Source organism: Trachurus trachurus (genome assembly GCF_905171665.1).
Source record: "Trachurus trachurus genome assembly, chromosome: 8".
Lineage (NCBI taxonomy): Eukaryota > Metazoa > Chordata > Actinopteri > Carangiformes > Carangidae > Trachurus > Trachurus trachurus.
The window spans coordinates 5,252,428-5,277,137 of NC_139905.1; the positions used below are offsets into that span (position 1 = coordinate 5,252,428).

Consider the following 24,710-nt stretch of genomic DNA (forward strand, 5'->3'; position numbering starts at 1 on the left):
TATTCTCGGAAAGTTTCATATTCACAAATCAAAATGATCTGGATCGAAAAACCCTGCTTTTTTCGTGTCATTGTTGAGCTCCAGCAGTATGGCACCCTACTGGAACTGATTAACAACAACCAAGCTGAGAAGACTCTCAACCTGTTGAAAACTATGCATTTCATTTGACTGAATTTGAATGAATTTCTGTCTTGAGGGGGGGAAAAAAGGTCCTGGGAAACACACGCAGGAGGAGGAGCATTACGTTACATTACACTGGGTTGAAAACAGGTGTGTGTGTGTGTGTGTAGGAGTGTGTTAATCACCTCATCATCAAAATCCTCTCCGATGCTGAACAGGCCACTCAGCTTACAGGTCTGTAACACACAGGTGACAACAACACACTGATGACGTTAAAGTCCAGCTAGAGACGATGTTTCAGCTTAAAACGGTGAAACGAAGTGAAACAAACTAAAAACTAACGTCGTTATTAGCAGCAGCAGTTAGCTCAGCTAGCTGGTTGTTAGTTGTGTGTTGTTCACTCACCATCGCAGTCATTGGATTTAACGATGAAAACCGAGTCTGATCGGGCTGAACCGAGTCCAAGAGACGCCGAGTGCCATTCAACAAGTTTAACAAACGTTTAAATATAATAAACTTCCTGTGTCTTTTCTTTAAACGGCCTAAAACTGTTTGAAAAAAGTGTTTTTTTCCTTCTCCCTCTCCCTCTCCTGCAGCTCGTTGACGCGCCGCCACGTTCAAACACGACGTGATGACGTAGGAGATGTTTACACAAAGAGTGTAGAAGCGCAGCGCGGAGCGAGAGGGTTCACTCCTCAGCATGTCCGCCGTCGCTTCCTAAAGGTAGGCGTAGTAGACTCACGGTTGGGTTTTTGTATTTTTCCTGTGGTCTCGCATAGTTTATAGACTATAATTAGGATTATTAACTTAATACTGATGTTAAACAATAGAACTGTTCTGTTTTTAATATATTTTAAATATAAATAAGTTCCATTACACTAGTTATTATAACAATTCCATAACAACAGACAGGAACAATTACCGTATGTGTTTATTTTGAATTAAAACCCCATAATGTTTTTCACTTATTAAAGCTTCAATGATCATTGATGTTTACCTCATTTGTAATGATGTAGAGATACACACTAATACTAAAAAAAAAAAAAGAATCAAAAGAGAACAGTGTCATTTTCTTATTATATCTTCAATAGCCTATCATATGAAAGTTGTTGATCTACTACTGAGGGTTTGACAGGTGTGGCTGTTTTTTTTTTCACATTCACATTACTGCATATAACAGTTGCAAACCAAACACTGCGATGTTTTAGAAGTTGTGAGTGCATTAGGGAGATGTCTATCTTGACTTTTCTTTATTCTTTGGTGCACTTGACTCTTTTTTTCCAGGGGCAATGCTGGATCAATGCTGTCATCTGGTGGTCGTCCTGGAGAAGTCAAGTGTCAGTGTCAGTTTGCATTCTGAGCTAATAATAACCAGCGCAGAAGTTGTTGTCTGAGCCTCAACCGTGTGACTGTGCTCACAGAGAAAAGGGCATTTCATTTCATTTACAAGTTGTTTATGTTGTAGTCCAAGTTGAACTTTAAAAGGGAAACTGAAGCGATCACAGCTATGAAGGCTTTTCTCTAACCTCTGCCTGGACCCCCGTGACTCAGTGCAGCTCCAGTGAAGGGTGAGTAACAGTTGACTCCATTTCTGCCAACAACAGTCATGTCCAGAGCGTGAAACCAGTAGGCTAGGTGTTGCTTCAAGGAGTTTAATAAGGGGAGACACAGGTGAATAGGGTAAAAACAAACAAACAAAAAAAACAAAACAGATATCACCACGAAACTTCCCAAGTTCATCACTTACATTAAGACAAATATTTTTTGTATTACAAGTTTTGTCAAATGTTATGTTTAGATATGTAAATGAGGCAATATCTGATTAAATATATGTGCTAATTTGCATACATTTGCAGAACCGAAATCTGAACAACAGATAAAGCCACTTTCAAAATTCTTGTTTTATTTTGTTGACATATTAGAGTCAGAAGTTTTTAGAGAGGAGGATTTTTGGATATCTCGTTTTATCACTCTGTAAATGAGAAAATACTGTCACCAGCCCTAAAAAAAAAAATCAAATTTCGCCATGTTTTTAGGGATAAAATGTTGTATAAATCAGGCTGTGAATGATATATCAACAATCCCCTCTGTAAAAACCTTCAGAATATAGACAGGAATGAAACTGGAAGGTTTGGTGTCTGTAAGTGCTGCTGAAGTGGAGATTTCTAGCTCAAGAGTCTGAGGAAAAACTCATTTTGAGAAAACGGCCTTTAAAGACTTGTACTGTAAAATTCCATAGATTGTTAATGTTAATTATACTTTTACGATTGGTTGTGGATACGGAGGAGATGGCACTTTTTTTGAGCCTACATCATTGTTCAGGAGAGAGAGCTTTACAATGATACCTGACATGACATAGTCAGACAACAAGCACAGTATGTCACAGTAGCTGTTAACTTTTGGCGAATTTAATAGAAATCTACTGAAGAAAGAGACAAAATGAAGTAAAATAAAAACCCTAATGTGGATTTTCTACCATTTCTTTTGACTTTTCTGAAAGAATACATGTTAAGGAAGAAAAATAGCCCAAAATCTCAAAATTGATCAGTGCATGAAAAAACTGTGTTTTTGCCTGTTCCTGCTCACCACAAAAGGGGAAATTGCATAAAACCTATTTTGTCTTTCCTATTCATTGTTCCTGTGAGAATCTGTCAGCAGAAATAAACTGTTTCCTGTGTGGATTTTTCTACAGGCGTCATCATCATCATCATCATGTCAAAGGACACGTTTGCCTTCTCGTCCACCTCGCTGCGCTCTCTGAGGCTGGAGCAGGAGTACCAGGACTGGCAGGATGCTCGGCGCGCTCTGGCCCACAGGAGAGCCATGAGCCGGGCCCCGCTGCCCCCGGCCCCCAGACCCCCCCCGGCCCCCCCCAGGCAGCAGCAGCAGCAGCAGCAGAGGAGGAGGCTCCAGGAGGTTTTGATTTGATTTATTCGTCCATTCCACAAAACATAAACATACACAAACAAGTCAAAATTTCATGATCAATATGGGCAAAAGGGCGAAAGGGTGAAGGCAGAAGCAAAGTTTATTAATGCCTACCCTATTTACAGGAAGAAAAATTACAATAACAAAACAAAACAAAATTTGTAGGAAGATTACACTCGAGAGTAGAGTAAGTAAAGTGAATAGTATCAAAACGAAACAAGCAGAACCACCATTTAGTAATAATAATTAACTTACTTTATCCTAGTGTTAAATATTTATTCAATACATTGATTTTAAACATCCTTTTAAATTGGGTAATAGTTGTAGCCTACATGATTTTAATTCATTGTCAAGGCTATTCCATAATTTTACTCCAATAACAGAAATGCATCTGGCTTTAGTATTTGTCCTTGCTTTTGGTTTGTTTAAAGTGCAGGTCCCCCTGAGGTCGTACTGGGACTCTCTAGTTGAGAACAGCTTTTGTATGCAGGGTGGAAGTAGGTTGTTTATTGCCTTATAGGTTATTACAGCAGTGTTTAAATTAACCAGGTCTTCGAATTTCAACGTTTTGGTACTGATGAAGAGCGGATTGGTTGGTGCTAAGTAATCCTTTTGGTGTATAATTCCAATGGCTTTCTTTTGCAGTATGAAGATAGGATTAGTAGGCTAATTGTTTTGTATGTGTTTCCCCATACCCCAACACAAGGTCAGAGCCCCGCCGCCACAGGTCCGCTGCAGAGACACGGCCGTCCACAACACCTTCATGTTTGGAGACATGAAAGGAGTGTACGCGGTGCTGAAGGACCCGGGGATGGTCAACGCTCTGATGGAGACGGTGCACGAGGAGATGGTCTGGGCTCCAGAGATGGGTCAGACTTTCAACATGGCTTTGTTTTTTTAATTTACGGTTTAGTTTTACAACATATAACAGAGACATTACACACACACACACACACAACACAAAAGACATTCACCAGGAATTACAGACTATTACATATTCAATGTAGTTAGAGAATCACTCTGCCAACATTTCCCCAGTGGGGTTGAATTTCTGTCTACACACTAGGAGTCATATAGCCTACATATATACTGGCTATTACAGTCTCTCTTGAGGTGCATTCCTCTCACTTGAGTATTTTTTAATAGCCTAAGTGTCCAGGTTCCATCTAGACCCTCTATACAGTTCATTTAGCACTGAGGCTGCACGTTCCATCATTATTAATTCGATAAATTCTTTAAAGCAGAAGTAAGCGGAATATTTGTGTTAATATAAGTCTTAAATAGTTCTATCTTCCGACAGCAATCACTTCTATAGAGTGTTTGGTCTGAAACACGGGTCTGTCAGTCACTCTGCTCTGCTTTAAGCCGAGGAGAAAACTTTCCTTGTATCCTACAACCTTTATCCAATGAGGAGAGAGAACGGCATAAAGGGGCGGTCCTCTCTGTGTGTGCAGCCAAGGGATGCGCGTGAATGTGGTGACGTAGGGACGAGGGCGGGGACTGCTAACTCCATCTGCTGACAAGAAGTTAGCCAAAACCACCGGATCGCTTACTTCTGCTTTAAGTATTTTTTTAATAAGTGTCCAGGGTCCATCTTGACCCTCTCTATACAGTTCATGTAGTACTGAGGCTGCACGTTCCATCATTATTAATTCAATAAATTCTTTAAGCCAGTTGTTCAAACAAAAACAGTTGGGTTTCCGTACCTTCCAATTCATTAATATGATCCTCTTTACAGAGAGAAAAGCAAGTGTTACTAGTCGCTGCTTTGTATCAGATCCTACACCGGGGAAAATAAGTATTGAACGCGTCAACATTTTTCTCAGAAAATCTATTTCTAATCGAGCTGTTGACATGACAATTTCACCAGATGTCGGCAACAAGCCAAAAGAAATCCAAACATTTATGTCCGTAATGTGTAATAAAGTGAACTGACACAGGGAATAAGTATTGAACACATGAAGAAAAGGAAGAGGTGCAAAAAGGCAAAGAAGGAAAGAAAGGAGTCTGTCAGTATTTAGAAAGTCATCCTGTCCCCTGTCAGTGCAGAGTAATATCAGCTGCTTTAGTCCAGTTGACGCCTATGAAAAGGTTTCTCATCACCAAGGTGTCACAGAGGAAGCATCTCATGATGGGTGAAAGCAAAGAGCTTCTCCAGACCTTCAGAAACTGATGTTGCAGAACATCCTGATGCATCGGTTACAGACGTGTCCAATGCACCGTTTGATCCGTTAGTACCGTTATCCAGAACATTTCACCATAAATTGGCCACGACCAGGTCCTCAGATTTCTGCTTGAGTCAAAAGAAAACTAAGAAAGAGCCAAGGATCACTGACGGAGCTGTAGACAGACCTGGGTCAGCAGATACAGTTGTTTAAAGGCCCCATGCTGTGCACTTTTCTCTGGGTTTATTTACCTGCTGATATCCCTAACAAGATGTATCATTTGTTTTGAGTACCTGTGATCTGCTTAATATCGTTTATACTGCCCCTTTCTGTTGCCTTGCCTCTTTCTGGAGCTCTAGCAGGCACAGGTCATTTGGCCAATCAGAAGAGAGAATGAGAACCTCTCTTCTGATTGGCTCACTGTTTTTGAGTGGCATGTGGTCGGGCCAATCACAGGCAAGTAACTGAAGCCTAAACTGCATTCATAAAAATAAAAATAACAACTGGTCGCGGTGGGCGGAGTTACCTTGTGTGTGACATCACAGAAAGGAGGAAGTGCTATCCGCTCGTCTTAAAGAAATGGGCGGTGTGTGTTTCTCCGTTTATGACCAGTTTGATGCATGGGGCAGTATATACGTGGCCCAGAGGCCTCCCCAAGCACGAAAAAATAACAAAAATCACATTTTTCATGCCATGGGGCCTTTAAAAACAAAAAAAACAATGAGTAATGCTCTCAACCACCATGGCCTCTATGCATGCACACTATACAGGTCTATAGACAGGTTCAATACTTATTCCCCCCGCTGTATCTCCTTTAAATCAGTCTGGTTCCTCTGGTTCCTCCGTCAGGCATGTGGACGCTGAGCTCCAAGGTGAAACAGACGTCGGCTCTGCGTCTGGCCGCCAGCAGAGGACACTCGGGCTGCGTGGAGGAGCTGCTGTTCCGTGGAGCCGAGGTGAACGACGACCCCGGGGGCAGGACGGCCCTGCACGACGCCTGCATCGGGGGCCACGCCGCCGCCGTCCGGCTGCTGCTGAGTCACGGAGCGGACCCTGAGCTGCTGGCTGCAGACGGCAGCGCTCCTCTTCACCTCTGCAGCTCCGCCCAGTCATTCCAGTGAGTAGAGCAGCTGGAGTCAGGATGCTCTCAGGGTTCAAGGAAGTCAAACTTCATCTTAGTGTTTTGTGAAGCTCATCTGTAATGTAACGGCCTGCCAAGAATGCATTGATCGTTAGTTGCAGCCCTATTAAGAGTAATTTCTTTTACCCAGAACAGCAGAAACAAGAGTAGAAACAAGCAGAAACAAGAATGTTTAAAGGGATAGTTCAACATTTTTGCAAATTCTGCTATTACCATAATCCCTATAGCCATAGCAGTAGGTTCGTCACCTTTAATTATCGGTGCATCTTGTTTTGATATCGGCGGGGCAGAGACGTGAGCTGCTCAGTCCCTCATCAAACTCATCAAATACACAATCCAACAACTCCAAAACGCTCTGGTGGACAAGTTGTGACCTGCACATTCACCACGCTATGAGATAATAACGTATAACCATGTAACATTGCGATACACAAAGCAAATACTTTCGCTCTTGAAATCCCTCCGCCCAGCAGCCGTGTCTTGAATGTAGTTCCGGCTATATTTATCTCTAAAACAACTCTGTCGCGTAATATTATATTATTATCTCATAGTGTGGTGAATGGTACAGGTCCCCTGTCCCTCATCAAACTCATTAAATACACAATCCAACAACTCCAAAACACTCTGGTGGACAAGTTGTGACCTGCACATTCTGTAGATTTTTCTGAGCTTTCGCCCAGCGAATAAACGCATCAACCAATCATGTAGCATGAAGACAACAATGTAAACAACCTGTGTCTCTCAAAGAAGGAACTAGCAATAAAGTAGCTTTGCTCTCACCACCTTGTCTTGTTTGACAAGGGACACAAACTTTACAAAGACAACGAAATGAAGGACAGTGATCAGATATTGATCAGACAGTGAGCTGCTGTGTTGGATATAGTAAAGTTGGTTAATTAATCGTTAATTAACGAGTAGTTGTGTTTAACGGATTTAATACACGACATGGAGGCGAAGAACCACCCGAGGCAAGGCGAAACTTTGGAATATAATTGTTGCATATTTGCATCGCTGCCGGTGTGAATGGTTTCATGTTGTTTATTTGTTACGTCCCTGGTGTGAAAAGGCCTTTACATGATTATCTCATAGCGTGGTGAATGTGCAGGTCACAACTTGTCCACCAGAGCGTTGTGGAGTTGTTGGCTTGTGTATTTGATGAGTTTGATGAGGGACAGGGGACCTGTACCGTTCACCTCCATTGTATTCACTGAGCAGCTCACGTCTCTGCCCCGCTGATCTCAAAACAACATGCACCGATAATTAAAGGCAACGAACCTACTGCTATGGCTATAGGGATTATGGTGAGAGGAGAATCTGAAACTATCCCTGTAATATTTTGTGAAGCTCATCTGTATAGGTTTTTTTTCAGTGGCCTGCCAAGAATCCAGGAACTCACTTTGATTTAAGAGTCATTTCTTTTACCCAGAACAGCAGAAACAGGAGCTTTTAAACTAAGTTCTCAGAATAAATCCTCTGTTTTTGATGCTTGTTCATAGTTAATGATCAGAAACGTACATGCACTTCATTGCAGGTGTGCAGAGTTGCTGTTAGAGGGGGGGGCAGAGGTCAGCGTGAGGATGAGGGAGTCGAGGCTCACACCGCTGCACGTGGCGGCGCGGCGCGGCCTGGCGGAGCACGTGGAGCTGTTCCTGAGCTACGATGCAGACGTGTTGGCCACCAACCAGGAGGGCGAGACCCCGCTGAACGCCGCCTGCTCCGGAGCCGAGAGGCCGTCCGAGACCGGCCGCTACCTCAGGGTGGTCGAGATGCTGCTGGACGCGGGAGCTGACCCCAGAACAGCCGGCAGGAAGCAGCACACGCCGCTGCACAACGCCTGTTCAAACTGCTGCCCCGCGATCGTCGACGTCCTCCTGCAGCGCGGAGCGAAGGCCGACATCGCCAACTGTGCAGGATACACTCCGATGGACTGTCTGCTGCAGGTGACAGAAAGTAGAAAGGTCGTAGCGCACATCCAGTTAAAAAAGGTGCCGGTCTCAAAAATAAATGTAGATAAAGAAGGAGAAAAGAGGAGACCGCACACTTAAGCTCCCTTTATGTGCTTTTATTTAGGCCTTTAGACATCCAACAATATCAGCAACGTTTCGAGCGTATACTGCTCTTCTTCAGACTAATCAGAGACACTCTTCAGCAACTCTAAACGGAAACCGGCGGGCCGATCTTCGTCTCAGAGCTGACAAAACAAGGCATCTTGAGCGGTCAAATGCCGCTAACGGGACGAGATCGGTCAAAACGGAGGGTTCAAGCAAAGACGCTTTATTTTGGTTCAAGCTAGCTACATCGAGGGTAGGTTAGCTTCCTATTTCAAAGTAAAAGCACAAGTTCTATCGTCATGGTTTTCTGTATGTAAAGGGCAACGGGTGTTTTATTTTGTGAAAGTAACCGGAAGTGCGTTGGTCACAACGGCTAGCTTGAGTAGCGCCGAATTTGTCCGAACAAAATAGTAAACAGCTGGTATTTAGACAAATTAACGACACACTGCTGATCTAAACGGCTACTTTCTCGCCTAAAAATGTTTGAAATGTTGATAAAGTGATATATTTACAGAGTTTAGAGCTAAAATGAAATCAGCTTCTGACTGCTGATTTCAGCTCGGGTAGGAGGCAGGCTAACACTACACTTCCAGCGTTTGAGCTAAGCTAATTACGGCGATACGGCTCTATCTCCCTTGTTACTGCACGCACAGTCGAAAGGATGGTGTCTATCTGCTGGTCATGGACTCGGGAGTGAGGCAAGACCACCTCATGGCATATATCAGGAAGCAACAACATGAGAAGTGAGCTACTACAGCAACCTTATGCAGGATACTTTGGCAACCACATACAAATAGAAATAGAAATAGAACAGTCACCAGACAATTCAACTCAATCATTCGACAAGTTACACAGGGAGGACCACATCATATATATTTTTTTTTAAATGTTGTTGGATATTGTTGGATGTGCTAAATAAAAGCACATAAAGGAAGCTTCAGTCTGCTGCAGGTGACAGGTCTCAGCTGGAGGAGAAGAGATGTAAAGTTGAGTGTTTTCAGCTGCAGCAGCGATGTGAACATGTGTTTTACTTGTTCTTGAAGGTGGTGGAGGATTATCCAGACCAGCAGCCCGAAGCCGTAGCACGATTACTCCTGAACCACGGAGCCGAAGCAGCTTCGCCAAAGGTTGAGTAGAAAAAACCCAAAACAACCACAGTGGGGGGAGCGTGTTGACTGATGCATGTAAAGTGTTATCTATAGCAGAAGCTGCTGGACAGGAGTTTAACCGAGAGGAGAGGAGGAGGGTGAAGAGCAGCTCTGACAGTCTGGGTGTGGAAAATCAATTTTTACAACATGAAACAACAGCAACAAAGTCTTTACAGCAAGGTCACACTTCAAACTCCCTGACACGAACACTGACAGTGACTGATGAGCCTGAAACAGACTGTGTGAAAGGAAAAAGGAAATGGAAAATAGGTTTTTTTTTCTTATCAACAGGAAAAGTGCAAATACGCTCTCAGCCTGTAAAGTATGGAGTTAATAATTCAAGTGAAAAGTAACTTGACTGATCTTTTCATGCACTAATAATGAAGAACAACTCTGTCCTCTTGTCTCATTTAATGTTGTGTTTGACAGAGAAGCTGGATAATAAAACATAAGACTGTTTATTCATCCCACACAGGGGAAATATGGTTGTTGCAGAAAGTAGAAAAATATGCAAATACAAAACGATATAAAACAAACATTTAGAACAAAAGAGAGACATGCTGTACATTATGAATAAAAATTATAGCTCTGGAAAAAAATGAAGAGACCACTTCAAAATGACCAGTTTATATTCTATTTATTCTATAAACTTCTGACAACATTTATCCCAAATTTGAAATAAAAAATATTGTAATGTACTGCACTCATTTGCAGAAAATGACAACCAGACAAAATAAAAAAGATGCTTTGTTTTCAGATCTGGTATAAAATGCAAAGAAAACAAGTATATTTTCACTTTTTAACTTAGGAAGAGTTCAGAAATAACTTGTCCACCAGAGTGTTGTGGAGTTGTTGGATTGTGTATTTGATGAGTTTGATGAGGGAAACCAAGAAATTCCATGAGCCTCCGTAGCGTAGCTCTGAGCAGCTCGCGGCTCTGCTCGGCCGTTCTAAAAACAGCTTACACCGACAATTAAAGGTAACAAACCTACTGCTAAGACTACAGGGATTGCCAAAATGTTGAACTACCCCTTAAACATTTCACCGCTCCTCCTCCTTTTAACACCTTATTGTCGCCCCGCCTCATGTGATTGGTCACATTCGACCGGAACATAACATGAGGGTTATGAAAACTTTGCAGTGGTCTCTAGCTGTATCCACAGTGTTGTATAATGTTCTTTATGTGTTGTGTTGTCTCTCCAGATGTTGAAGCAGTGCGTCCTCTCTCCTGCCACAGTGGAGGTGATGTTGAACTCCTACACATCTGTCCCTCCCTGTGATTGGATGGATTCTCTGTCTGAGGAGATGTATGAGGTGAGATCTCTGCTGCTGCTGCTGCTGCTGTGTTTAAAGGGATAGTTCACCCAAAATTGAAATTTCACTCATTATCGACTCACCCTCATGTCAACTAAGAGCTGTGAGAATTTTCAGAGTCCTCCATGGCTTCTCTGAGTTACGGGGGGGTCCGCGCAGCAGTATTTGTCCATATAATGGTTGTGAATGGATACCAACTTTCTTCATCCAAAAAGACACACCAAAAAACATCCAAATACCTCCATAGTGCTCGTATGTAATGTCCCTCTTGTATTGAAGCCCCGACATGAGAAATTGTTCCGAAAAAAATTTAATAAGTCTATATTTTAAGCTTGTTTGTAGTGGAAGCTCCCAGTGTCTCGGTTCACTGCTCTTCCTGTGTCAGTGCAAATCTCGCGTGATTTGCACTGACCAGCGGAACAATTTCTCATGTTGGGGCTTCAATACAAGAGGGACATTACAGACGAGCATAATGAGTGCAATTTCAATTTTGGGTGAACTATCCCTTTAAATCTCTTCTTGTTTGATGACCCAGTGTTTTCAGTTTCTCTCTCTCTCTGTGTCTCTGCAGGAGCACCGGTCTTTCTTGGAGCTGGTGCGCCGGTGCAGCGGTCAGCCGCGCTCTCTGCAGCATCTGTGTCGATGCTCCGTACGGCTGCAGCTCGGAGCTCGGTGTCACGCAGCCGTCGGTCAACTGGACATTCCCGTCTCTGTGAGGGATTATCTGCTGCTGAGTAACGACGGCGGGCTGCAGTGACTCTGACTGGAGCTGCTTCATGAACACTGTCTGAAACCTACTAATAATAAAAACCCTGTTATTTTAGCTCTGTAACACTTTTATTATCACCACTGATGTTTCTCTGTTGTTTAGACAATGTTTCATTATAAGATTTCTCCATGGACAGAACGTACAAATAAACCCAACTTGTGTGGGTGGAGGACAGCTGGTCAAAAAAGTAAATAATATTTAATGCACATCTGATGTTGGACATGTCTTTTATTTTGAAAAATAACTTATTTTGAAAGGCACACGAAACATGTGAACACATGCAGTTGTAATGGTCCTCCTCAGTTTCTTATTATTTGCTCTGAATGCAAAGATATCAGTTTCTTATTAATCTGGCCTGAATGCAGTGAAAAGTCAAATATGAAGTCAAATATATTGTTTTGTTGGTCTCCATTTTGTGCAGTTTGATATTATTTTATTCACTTCCGTACATGCAGTTGTCATGGTCCTCCTCAGTTTCATTCATGTGCTCTGAAATGCACTTTGCTCAATAAAGAGCAAAATGAGTTTTTAAAGGCTTAAAAAAAAAAATCTTGGTTTGAATTCTATAAAAGTGGGTCACGACTTAATGACCATGGGAAAATGTGGGTCCCAGAGTGAGACTAGTTGAGAACCTCTGCCTAGGTAATAAGTACTGAATCATTAGCTACTCAATAGTTACTATTTTTGTGTAAGGTACACAAACATTACATTACATGATGTATATATGTCTATGGGAGCAACAAGGAGCCGCCGACCTCGTCATCAAAACAAGCGCTCCTTCCCTCCTCCCTCTCCGCCTCCTGCTGATGACGTCCCTCCCTCCTCCTCTCTCCTCTCTCCTCCTCCTCCTCGGTGTTTGTTATGTGGTTTTCCAGGAGCAGCTGTTGACCAGCAGCGCTCAGCAGCTCCGTCTTCTTCCTCTTCAAAAAAACATGCTCTGATTTCACAGCAGCCAGGTAAGAGCCGACCCCCCCTCTCCCCTCTCTCCCCCTCCTCCTCCTCCTCCTACACCCCCCCACCCCCCCCTACACACACCGGTCGGTAACGGACTAACTAACGCACGAGCTCCCCGATCGAACCGTAAACAGCCGAAGGTCGTTCGGGTTTTTCTCTCTCTTCTTTTTTTAAGCTAAGCTAGTTAGCCACTAGCTTAGCCCCGCTAACCGTTAGTTAGCTACGGGCTACAACGGATAAACAGCAATATAACAACCAACAGCGACACAGACGGAGGTTTTTATAATTTTTTATGTTTGTATATGTGTGTTTTAAGGTTGAATATAAGAATATGAGGAGAAGTAGGACACAGGAAACACGGTTTGTGTATTAACGTTAGCCGCCGGCGGGTGGTTTGGAGTTAGCGCTAGCATCACAGCTACAGTAAGTTAACAACTGTTTATATTAGCTGCTGCTGCTGCTGCTGTTGATGCTAACACGTTTAATTTACAGCCTGTAACGATGGTAACAGCACACAAAGGGGTTGTTGTTTCTGGTGATTATCCTGTGTGTAATTATAGCACCTAGTTGTGAATCAGTGTCTTTATAGAGTGTGTGTGTGTGAGTTCATTAGAGGGGATGAAGAGACGGTAAAACAACAGTAGCTTTGTCCTGATCCTGGAGCTGTTATGAAACTATTTAGCTTCTGGCTAAAGTCTGCTTTTTCTATATTTATATAAAACCAAAAGACACACGAAACCAAATCAACATCCGTAACTGTCACTTAATTTTACATGAGAACAAGTTGTACTACACTGTAACCACAATTATTCTTACAGTTTGGTATAAGCTATTATACTAATGTGTTATAGATCACGTGGTGTCTATTATATTAACATTAGCATATTTTACAAGGTCTTTACCAGTTGCTGTACTTTATTATATCGTATATCCATAATGTGTAGGTGGTGTGACATTTACAACCCCCCTCTAGTGAGGAGCACTTTGGTTCCCACCTGCCATTGTTTGCAGGGGGACAGATGTTGATGTGACGATCTATAAGCTGCTGCACGACGTGTCAAACTGGGAGAACAGAAGTGATACGAGTTCATTGAAGCTGAGTCAACTGTCCTTTTGTGTCAGGGATGATTACAGATTCAGAAGACAGTAAAAAAAACAAAAAACAATAGAGGTCTGTCACTCAATTGTTTCTCAAGTTTGAAGCAGGAAAAAAGGAGTTAAACTTGTCTTCACCTCTTTGATGGTTAATTAAAAATCTTTTGAAGTGCTAGTTGGGGGGAAACATCATCTTCTGCTTTTGGGAATAACACAACAAACACCACTGAACTGTTTTCTGAGTATTTATAGATTAATTGAAAAGATAACTGTGGGGTTACTCATCAATGAAATGAATCATTAGTCACAGAGAATGCCTGTTTAGGAAAATCCAGTGGGTTGGAAAATGTGATGAGAAGACGATAAGATTTGAATTTCTTTTGTCACACCTGCACAAAACCCCTGTGAATCTGGATTTGCTGTAAAAGAGCTGCTGTTGCTCGCTGATAAGCAACATTGTTCACAACGCAGTCAGAGATAAACAGGGCAAATACCACTGTGTGTGTATGTGAATCTGTTGTAACCTCCCTGACAGTCAACGCGTCACCTAACGCCACGTTGTCAGTGGAAGTTGCAATAATAAATAGATTGCAGTAGGGATGTCCCGATTATAGATTTTCTTGGTACGATTATTGTCAGAGAAATAATCACGGTATTAGGATTATCACGATTATCATGCATCAATACATTTCACAACACTATGAAAGTGTAAAATCAAATATAGTCAAAATACAATTACATTAGTAGTCACCAGGACCAGTTATTAATCCCCTGTAGGAAGTGTTTGAAATATTTAAGTCATTAATAGCCATCTATACCAAATGTTTAAGTTTATTTTAATCATTTTTTAAAATTACAAATGACACGCTAACATTTAAATTCCTACCAATTCAGCGTTACATTAGATAAATGGACCAGTATCTGTGCATTTTCCTTTACTTTGGCGCACATCTGCCGATATGGTTCCGACATAATCTTTTTGGAAAGTAACGGTATTTAGGAATCTTTACGATCAATTAAAGCAGAAGCAAGCGGAATATTTGTGTTAATATAAGTCTTAAATAGTTCTATCTTCCGACAGCAATCACTTCTATATAGGGTTGCACGGTATACCGGTACTAGATTGGTACCGGGGTACTAACGCATTTAAAACGGTACCATACTGCGCTTAGATGGGACCGGTACTTTCATTTTGCGCCGCCAGCAGCGGTGACGTCGCCGCGTGAAGTCGCCGCATTGTAATTTGAGCCGCGAGGAGCGAGAGAGCGAGTCACAAACGAAGCAAGGTGCTTTTTATCATTACCGTTACAGCGCCACCTGTCCATGTGCCTGTGTTTGTGTGTGTGTCTGTGTGTGTGCGCCGCGCGCGAGAGAGAGACGGCCGCCACAGCCTCGTTAATAAGTTTTGTTTTTACCGCGGATCACCGCTGGCTGCATGCTCTCTCTGTCTCTCTCTCTCTCTCTCTCTCTCTGTCTCTCTCTCTCTCTCTCTGTGAGTGAGCACGGCGAAGCAGCGCTACGGAGAGATGAATTAACGGAACGATATTGCGTTGATGGGGGTGGGGGGAACAGAATCAATTTGGTCTACATATGGGAAACAATAGGTGTATGTTTGAGTAGCATGAACATTTGTGTTTCATTCTATAAACTACTGATAACAATTTCTCCCAAAAATTACAACTGGTCAAAATAACAAAAAAAGATGCAGTGTTTTCAGACCTCAAATAATGCAAAGAAAACAAGTTGATGTTCATTTTTAAACAGACATTTTTTAATTTAGGAAGAGTTCAGATTAATATAGATGGAATGTTAATCCTGCAGCAGCAGTAACTGTTTACTGATTTCCTGTTTTATGGTCCAAAATTTTTCTATTAAAATAAAGCCAATAATGACATTTTTTGTGTTCTCTTTTTATGTGGAAAAGTACCGAAAAGTATCGAAAAGTATCGAAAAACATGTTGGTACCGATACCGGTACCAAAATGTTGGTATCGTGACAACACTACTTCTATAGTGTTTGGTCTGAAACACGGGTCTGTCAGTCACTCTGCTCTGCTCTGAGCCGAGGAGAAAACTTTCCTTGTATCCTACAACCTTTATCCAATGAGGAGAGAGAACGGCATAAAGGGGCGGTCCTCTCTGTGTGTGCAGCCAAGGGATGCGCGTGAATGTGGTGACGTAGGGACGAGGGCGGGGACTGCTAACTAACTCCATCGGCTGACAGGAAGTTAGCCAAAACCACCGGATCGCTTACTTCTGCTTTAATCGTGTGTTGTCATCGTCTCCCCCAGGTTTGGAGGACAGAGATGGCAGTGTGTGCACTGACCATGTTGGATGGGATGGAGGAGGAGGTGACGGCGGCCGGCGGCGTGCTGCTCCTGGTCCTGGCTCTCATCCTGGCGTGGCTCTCCACCCACGTGGCCGACCGGGGCGACCACATCCTGGGCACCATCCTCACCGTGGGCGCCCACGCCTCCCTGATCGGGCTCGGGGGTCACGACAGCTACGGCGGCGTCGTCGGCGGCTCCTCGGGCGCCGACGCCCCGCGCGAGCAGCAGGCCCCGGCGCCGTCGCAGGAGAACAAGCCGGACGACGGCGAGGGGCCGGGGAGCGAGCGAGGGGAGGGGGAAGGGGCGGAGGGGGTGAGGACTGATCTGCTGCTGGACATTCAGAGCAAACAACCGCAGGCTGGAGGAGGACTGAACGCCTCAGATGAGGAGGAGGAGGAGGAGGATGAAGTAGAGGAGGAGGAGGAGGAGGAAGAAGAGGAGGAGCTGGAGGAAGAGGAGGAGGAAGATAAAGAGGTTATAAAGCCTTTGGCAGCTTTGACCGACTCCATCATCACCACCACAATCGACTCCATCACCATGGACACCACGTCCATCTCGGTCCGGCTGAAGTTTTTAAACGACACGGAGGAGGTGGCTGTCGTAGAACCAGAAGATACCGTGGGAATACTGAAGAGGTCGGTCAACAAACTAACAAACACATGATAAACATTAAAGAGGAACTAAGCAGGATTTTTACCTGGATGAAACAGCTTCAGAAAACTAGTGCTGGTTAAAGGGATAGTTCAACATCTTGGCAAATTGGCCCATTGCCATAATCCCTACAGTTCTAGGAGTAGGTTCGTTACCTATAATTGTCGGTGCAAGCTATTTTTAGATGGGTCAGAGCTACTCTACGGAGGCTCATGGGATTTCTTGGTTTCCCTCATCAAACTCATCAAATACACAATCCAACAACACCACAACGCTCTGGTGGACAAGTTGTGACCTGCACATTCACCACGCTATGAGATAATAACACAACGTTACCAGACAGAGTTGTTTAGAGGGAAATACAGAGACTGCTTGCTGACAAACTGTCCCTGAAGGCAACGCACATCAGCAGTTTTGCATGAATTTACCTCTAAAACAACTCTGTCTGGTAACGTTGTGTTATTATCTCATAGTGTGGTGAATGTGCAGGTCACAACTTGTCCACCAGAGCGTTGTGGAGTTGTTGGATTGTGTATTTGATGAGTTTGATGAGGGAAACCAAGAAATCCCATGAGCCTCCGTAGCGTAGCTCTGAGCAGCTCACGGCTCTGCTCCGCCGTTCTAAAAATAGCTTGCACCGACAATTAAAGGTAACGAACCTACTGCTATGACTATAGGGATTACGGCAATGGGCCAATTTGCCAAAATGTTGAACTATCCCTTTAACATCTTTTCCACGACCACAGGATTTGTCTCCCAACATGGTTAAGAAATGAGACTGTATCAGTGAGGGTTAAATAAGTTGTTGCCAGCTGAAACATAATCATCCATGCAGTAATTATCCAATGGGAGACTCTGACCTATTAGCTTAGTTAAATCCAAGTGGCAGTTCAGGTAAAGAGGAGGACTTTAAAATCTTCTAGAATTCACTGGGAGCCAACACAGACGCGCCCAATAACCTGTAATCTTGTCTATGACAGATAAGGCTACACAAATATACAAAGTGACTGGACTTGCATAGCTCCCCTTTAATTCATTAAAGGGATAGTTCACCCAAAATTCAAATTTCACTCATTATCTACTCACCCTCATGTCGACTAAGGGCTGGGAGAAGTTTCAGAGTCCTCCGTTCCTACTCTGAGTTACAGCGGGGCTCCGTGGAGCACTGCATGTCCATATGACGGTTGTGAATGGTGCTCACTTTTCTTCGTAACAAAAAGACACACCAAAAAACATCCAAATACCTCCATAGTGCTCGTCAGTAATGTCCCTCTTGTATTGAAGCCCCAACATGAGAAATTGTTCCGAAAAAAATTAAATAAGTCTATGTTTTAAGCTTGTTTGTAGCAGAAGCTCTGACGGACCAGGAAGAGCAGTGAACTGAGACACTGGGAGCTTCCGCTACAAACAAGCTTAAAATATAGACTTATTTAATTTTTTTCAGAACAATTTCTCATGTTGGGGCTTCAATACAAGAGGGACATTACATACGAGCAGCATGGAGGTATTTGGATGTTTTTTGGTGTGTCTTTTTGGACGAAGAAAAGTGAGCTCCGTTCGCCACCGTCATATGGACATGCAGTGCTGCACGGAGCCCCGCTGTAACTCAGAGAAGCCACGGAGGACTCTGAAACTTCTCCCAGCCCTTAGTCCACATGAGGGTGAGTAGATAATGAGTGAAATTTGAATTATGGGTGAACTATCCCTTCAGTTAATTGATTGATTGATTAACACGCCTCTTCTTTCTTTTTCCCCGTTGCAGTAAATACTTCTCAGGTCGGGAGCATCAGATCAAACTGATCTACCAGGGCCAGCTGCTGCAGGACCCCGATAAGACTCTGTCGGCCCTGAACATCACACACAACAGCGTCATCCACTGCCACGTCTCCCAGCTCCTCCAGGAGGCCGGCGGCGGCGGTCCCGAGGACGGGGGGGCTCAGGGCGGCGGCGTCGGGGCCGGTGGGGGAGGAGTCGTGTCCGGGGGCATCAGAGCGGCGGGCGTGGCCATCAGCACCAGCAGCCTGGTGGTGCCGGTGTTCGTGGTGGTGCTGGCCGTGGTGTGGTACTTCCGCATCAACTACCGGCAGTTCTTCACGGCGCCGGCGACCATCTCCCTCATGGGCGTCACTGTGTTCTTCAGCTTCCTGATATTCGGGATGCACAGCCGCTAAAAAAAAGAAAGAAAGAAAGAAAGAAAGAAAGAGAGAGAAAGAGAGCAGCAGCAACACTCACAGCTGAATGTTTTTGAGGTACAATAAAAATAACTGCAGCAGGTGGGTGAGAGTCTGGAGAGACGGACTAATCACAATAAAAGGCCTCGGTGCAGAAACCACAGAGTGTGAATGTGAGTGAGTGTGGGTTGGTTGGTTGGTTGAGGCTGTTTGTGCATGTACCAAAATAAAGATGAGTGATTGTACAGTGTACGACGTGGGTAAATAATAATCTGCAGTGAGTGAAATTCAGCTTCAAACTGAACCTTTACTTTAGCTTCTCGTCGAACAGAACACGACCGGTGGTTCACTTCACTTCACGCCGTCTTTTATCAGTCCTCAGTCATCAGTTATCAGTCATCTCCTCTTCCTCCTCCTTTTCCTCTGCTCTTTTACTGTCGTTAATCCAGTTTCTGTGTTTTAAGAAGAAAAGAAAAAAGTAATAATAACCGATAGATGCAAGAATCTAAACTCTTTGGGAACCACTCACTGTTGTGCTGTGTGTGCCAGTTTAACTCTTTATTATTATTATTATTATTATTTTGTGTTTATGTGGATGATTCAAGTTCTATGTAAGCAAATATAAACTGTACAGCTGCTGCCTCGGTGCTAGGCTGAAAAAGTTGAGATATTTTTGTTGCTATGTAGAGAACGGGGCTAATTTAAATAATCAGTTAGACACGACAGAGACTTTTTGAGAAGAGAGTGTAAATATATTTGTGTATTTTCTGTAAATAAAATGAAGGAATTAATCAGATGAACCTGCATCTGGCACTTAACAAGGATTATTATGCTGGACTGCTCTGGCTTCAGTGATGTTTCAGATTAAAGCATTTCAAACCAAACCTGTTTTCACCCTATATGTGTGTGTGTGTGTGTTCGTGCACGACAAGAACCGAGTCTCTCCTGAGAGCGGTTTGTGTTTATTTATGTACAAACATCAGTATATGCACGGCAGTGAAGAAAAAATAACCTATGCATCACATTATGTTCAGATTACGACAGTCAGTCACACTCGTTTGTGCTTGAGCATGAAAATAATCAGGGATGCAAACAGCGCGCCGAAAAGCGAAACTCGCTTTTTTCATGACCAATTAGGTGACTTGTGTGAATCGTTCAGATTGCATTTGCCCCTAAAAAAATACATGTGTGAACCAGGAAAATCACAAAAACTACAAATCCCACAATTCTCTGCTCTCAACAATAACAGTAGTTTGTGTAAGTAAGGGAGAGTGGTGGAGCTGTAGGTGAAAAGAGGAAACAACGCCACGTCTGGTCCTGTTCTATGTTGTTCGTTCACACCGTCACCGTTTATTCGTTACGTCCGCGGTGTAAAAGGCCGTGACGCAAAGACGCGATTAGGCGCGAGACGCGATTAGGCGGGAGACGCGGTATACGCGACTTTTTTTTTTTTTGCGACAATACACCCGATTCTTTTATGGCGACGGGACCTTCGCGTCTTCGTCTTTTTCATCGCTTTTCAACGCTTTTTTTTCGCTCGAGCTTTTACGCGCAACCAAACGCGAGATACGCGAGATACGCGATTTATCGCTCGTTGACTCGTGTCAAAAAAAAAATCGCGAGCCCGCAAACAACTTTTTTTTCTTTTTCAAAGGAGGTTCAACTGGACTTAGTTATTTGTCTAGAAGACGTTTCACCTTCATCCAAGAGGCTTCATCAGTTCATGTAGCATCTGACCAGGCTGGGACTGGTCCAACTATCTGGTGTGGAGACTCAGTATAAGTCCAGTTGCTTTCGATTTAACCTCCTTTGAAATACTATGACCTGGACAAATGAGAATATGCACAGGCCTACAACAACATTTCTGCTCTCACCAACCATGGTTGAGGTCACAACGCTGCTGTAGCTGCTCTGGAAGTCCGAGACACTGAGGCCAAACGCCGCCGTCGCTTCTGGTCCATGACGGCGAGTTCCGGGCTGATGAGCTACACACTAAAGGAGCAGTGCGTCGCTGTGTCGGACTGTTTGGATTTAATGAAGAAGCTATTGTTAATGGTGAGCCCCCCCCCCGCCAGACAATTCCTCTCTTTTTTGGTCCTGACCCGTTTGCATCCCTGAATAATATATTAAAAAAAAGAAAAACTTCACAACAACACTAACATCTCTGTCGCTGCACAGACGCACAAACTACAACTTGAGCTGTTCTGATCAAACAACAGTTCACTTGTCTTTAGTGCATGTCACAAGACTCAATAAATGTTACTGCAGATTCTGACCAAACGTTGGAAAATTAATTAGCCGCAACAGAAGTTTTCTAAAAAAAAAAACACACACAACTGAATCTGAACTTTTGGGACCGAGCAAAAAATAAATAAAGATTGAGGCGTTTTTTCTTCTTTTTTTTGTAATTTATTAAATGAAAAAGTGATGTGGGCTTAGACTGAAGCTCTGAAGGGAAATTAACAATAAAACTTTTAATTTAGCTGTAGCAGAGAAACTTTTTATGGCTGCATGAAAACTAATACAGGAGGGAGAAGCGAGCACTCACCCCAAAAAAATAATAAAAGGATAAATCTTAAGGAGGTGCACAGCTGCGGCAGAAGACTGAGAAGGGGAGAAAAGAGCCAGCACGCTCTAAATATCCCTTTGACGATTCTTTATTTCAGGACAGGCAAGCACAGATGTTTCGACTGAAGTCTTTTTCAATGTGACTTTGCCTGTCCTGAAATAAAGAATCGTCCAAGGGATATTTAGAGCGTGCTGGCTGTTTTCTCCCCTTCTCAGTCTGCATGAAAACTAATCAAATAACTAAAGCTTCGATATCAAATGTTGTTTTTGAGAACTAATCTCCTTATGGGTTTGTTTCACCAATTTATACGTATATATATATAAAAACAAAACAAAACAAAGAAAGACAGCTTTAAAATATCGTCTGCAAGTATAAGATCTTTAAAAAAAAATAAAAATACTGCATGTGAAATAATCCTGCAGCTTTAACATTGTACTGTAGGTTACAGGCTCATGAGGCGCAGACGTAGCGGCCATGATCATGACAGACGAGAACGAGTGAAGAGAGAGAAGAGAGGAGAGTTCATGATTCAACGTCCATCTCAGGTCAAACATACAGTTTCTGTACATGTTCCCTAAGTACGGTGGCCCTGAGAGCTCAAAACACTGCAGCTTCAGTAAACACATGACAAGACAGGAAGTGTTTCCAGGGGGAGGAGGAAGGGGGCTAAAGAGGTGATGAACCTGCAGGAAAGAACTTGTTATTCAGTGTTTTTTAATGTTAAAGGTCACAATTTTACTTTTTTTTTATTGTCCCCTGGAAATAGAAACACTTCCTGTTGTGTTGTAGGACTCTGTGCGTCTCTTTTTATGAGCTCTCTGGGCCACCGTACCTAAAAGTCTATTGGCTCATCAAATATTAAAAAAAAAAAAAAAAAAAATCTGCATTAACACACAAATAATATACACATCACTTAATAATATTCAGTGACAAATAAAAACTTAAATATTATACTGTTGATGTAAACAGGAAAAACAAAACAAAAAAGTTAAATATTTAAAATGGCACATACTTTCACAAAAAAGTCACATTCTAGGATGCATAGTTTTGTGAAAATATAAATGATTACACACATGCACACACACCCCTAACCACACATACACACACTATACACTAAAAAGTGACGTTCACACTGAATTTAAGTCAGCATACAGAGGCACACACACGCACACACACACACACAACTGTGCAATACAATGCTAGAATTAAAAAGCCACTGATGAGTACTCCATTATACATGTGTCAAGTGTTGTTGAATTCAAAGCGCTTTAAAGTCCATGTTTCCTCACAGCTGAATTAAAGTGAACACAGAGTCGGAAAAAACTAAATAAAACAAAACAAAAAACAAGAGGGAAGGTCCCGAGGTCGCCGTGACAGAGCACCTGGAGGTTTCACACAAGTCTTCAACCTTTAATAGGTAGAAAGATAAGTCAAGACATCTCTTTTTGTTTTGACCTTTCAGTTTACACTGCAGCAACTGTGAATTTATCTCAACCACAGGTGTAGGTTTTCCTTTAAAGCTGTGTCACCAGCGCTGAGAGAGAGAAAAAGTGATGTCATCTCAACAATAAACAGGAAATCTATGTTGTTATATATAGCACTGTGCAAAGGTTTTAGGCAGGTGTGGAAAAAAGCTGAATGCTTTCAAAGATGGAAGTGTTAATTTTTTTTTCCATCAATTAACAAAAAGCAGTGAATAAAGAGATGAGAATCCTAAATCAAATCAATATTTGGTGTGACAACCCTTTGCCTTCAAAACAGCATCAATTCTTCTAGGTAGGTTCACCTGCACACAGTCTTTGAAGGAACTGGGCCGGTGGTTTTTTCCAAATATCTTGAAGCAAAACCACAGATCTTGGGTTAGGGTTAGGGTTAGTTCTAAATGACACTGGCTGAATGTTTGGGGTTGTTGTAAATACATTTGGGTCCAATCAGACGCCTCACTGATGGTATTGCATGATGGATAAGCAGCATTTTTTCTCGCCTGCCTAAAGCTTTTGCACAGTACTGTATAGTTAAGGTCAAAATTATCCCCCATGCAACTTTTTAACATTTCCCTAAAATAATGCCCAATGTTAGCAATATTCATAAAATTTTATTTAGTAAATCATTCATCAATGATATGACCCCATTTTGGTACACTTTGGAATGTGAAATAAATATTCAAGATTTATTTATGAACAATTTGGTAAAAATTGAGATGGTCAAAATTATTAGCCCTCTATGGGATTTTTTGCTTGCTTTTTCTGCTAACTCGGTTTGAAACCACACCTGAGCAGTCAAAAAACACAAGATTTCCAAAACTTTGGAGCGCAAAATAATCAGAGATGTCAACAAGAAACCCTGGACCTCTGCAAAGACGATTGTTGCTGAACTGGCTTCATCTGGACATGATGTTTCATGCAAGACTGTTGTGAGGGCTCTTCATCGTGGTGCATGCCCAAACAGCTCATGTGTAGTTTCATCAGACCAAAGCACAGACTTCCAAAACTCACCCTAATGTTTCAAATTGTCTCTGGCAAAGTTCAGTCCGACTTTGATGTGCTGCCGTGAGAGCAAAGGGGTTTTTCTTGGACGATGACCATTAAGTCCACCACGATGAAGATCCCTCACAACAGTCTTGCATGAAACATCATGTCCAGATGAAGCCAGTTCAGCAACAATCGTCTTTGCAGAGGTCCAGGGTTTCTTGTTGACATCTCTGATTATTTTGCGCTCCAAAGTTTTGGAAATCTTGTGTTTTTTGACTGCTCAGGTGTGGTTTCAAACCGAGTTAGCAGAAAAAGCAAGCAAAAAATCCCATAGAGGGCTAATAATTTTGACCATCTCAATTTTTACCAAATTGTTCATAAATAAATCTCGAATATTTATTTCACATTCCAAAGTGTACCAAAATGGGGTCATATCATTGATGAATGATTTACTAAATAAAATTTTATGAATATTGCTAACATTGGGCATTATTTTAGGGAAATGTTAAAAAGTTGCATGGGGGCTAATAATTTTGACCTTAACTGTATATAGTATACTGTTCCCTTTTGTACAGCTCAGTTTTATATATCGTAGTGATGATGTCATCTATAAAAAACCTGTATGCATGTAGTCTGGGGTTTGTTTTTTGTTTTTTCATGATGGATCCATTCCCCGTGTTTCCAAACTAAATTAACTAACTAAACTAAACACAACACAACACTGATCTTTTATCTTTTGGACGATAACTCACTTCAACCTCTGTGGAAACCGTGTGAGAGGAAGAATCATTTCCAATCGTTTCCAAATGAGCAGACAGTCGCTGATGAGCACAG

General features: G+C 42.5%; 2 protein-coding genes across 2 annotated transcripts; both read left to right on the top strand.

Moving 5' to 3' along the window:
* Nucleotides 1-2,832: 2,832 nt before the first annotated feature.
* On the top strand, nucleotides 2,833-11,671 carry asb16 (ankyrin repeat and SOCS box containing 16; the record flags this gene model as incomplete). Its single annotated transcript, XM_083977183.1, has 7 exons — nucleotides 2,833-3,036; nucleotides 3,755-3,917; nucleotides 6,063-6,330; nucleotides 7,886-8,294; nucleotides 9,449-9,532; nucleotides 10,757-10,867; nucleotides 11,439-11,671. 7 exons carry the CDS (start codon nucleotides 2,833-2,835, stop codon nucleotides 11,622-11,624), a joined length of 1,425 nt encoding a protein of 474 aa, XP_083833309.1. The 3' UTR covers nucleotides 11,625-11,671.
* Nucleotides 11,672-12,499: 828 nt separating this feature from the next.
* On the top strand, nucleotides 12,500-19,710 carry tmub2 (transmembrane and ubiquitin-like domain containing 2). The gene is made up of 3 exons (XM_083977206.1): nucleotides 12,500-12,592; nucleotides 15,976-16,649; nucleotides 18,428-19,710. Exons 2-3 carry the CDS (start codon nucleotides 15,991-15,993, stop codon nucleotides 18,834-18,836), a joined length of 1,068 nt encoding a protein of 355 aa, XP_083833332.1. The 5' UTR covers nucleotides 12,500-12,592; nucleotides 15,976-15,990; the 3' UTR covers nucleotides 18,837-19,710.
* Nucleotides 19,711-24,710: the final 5,000 nt, after the last annotated feature.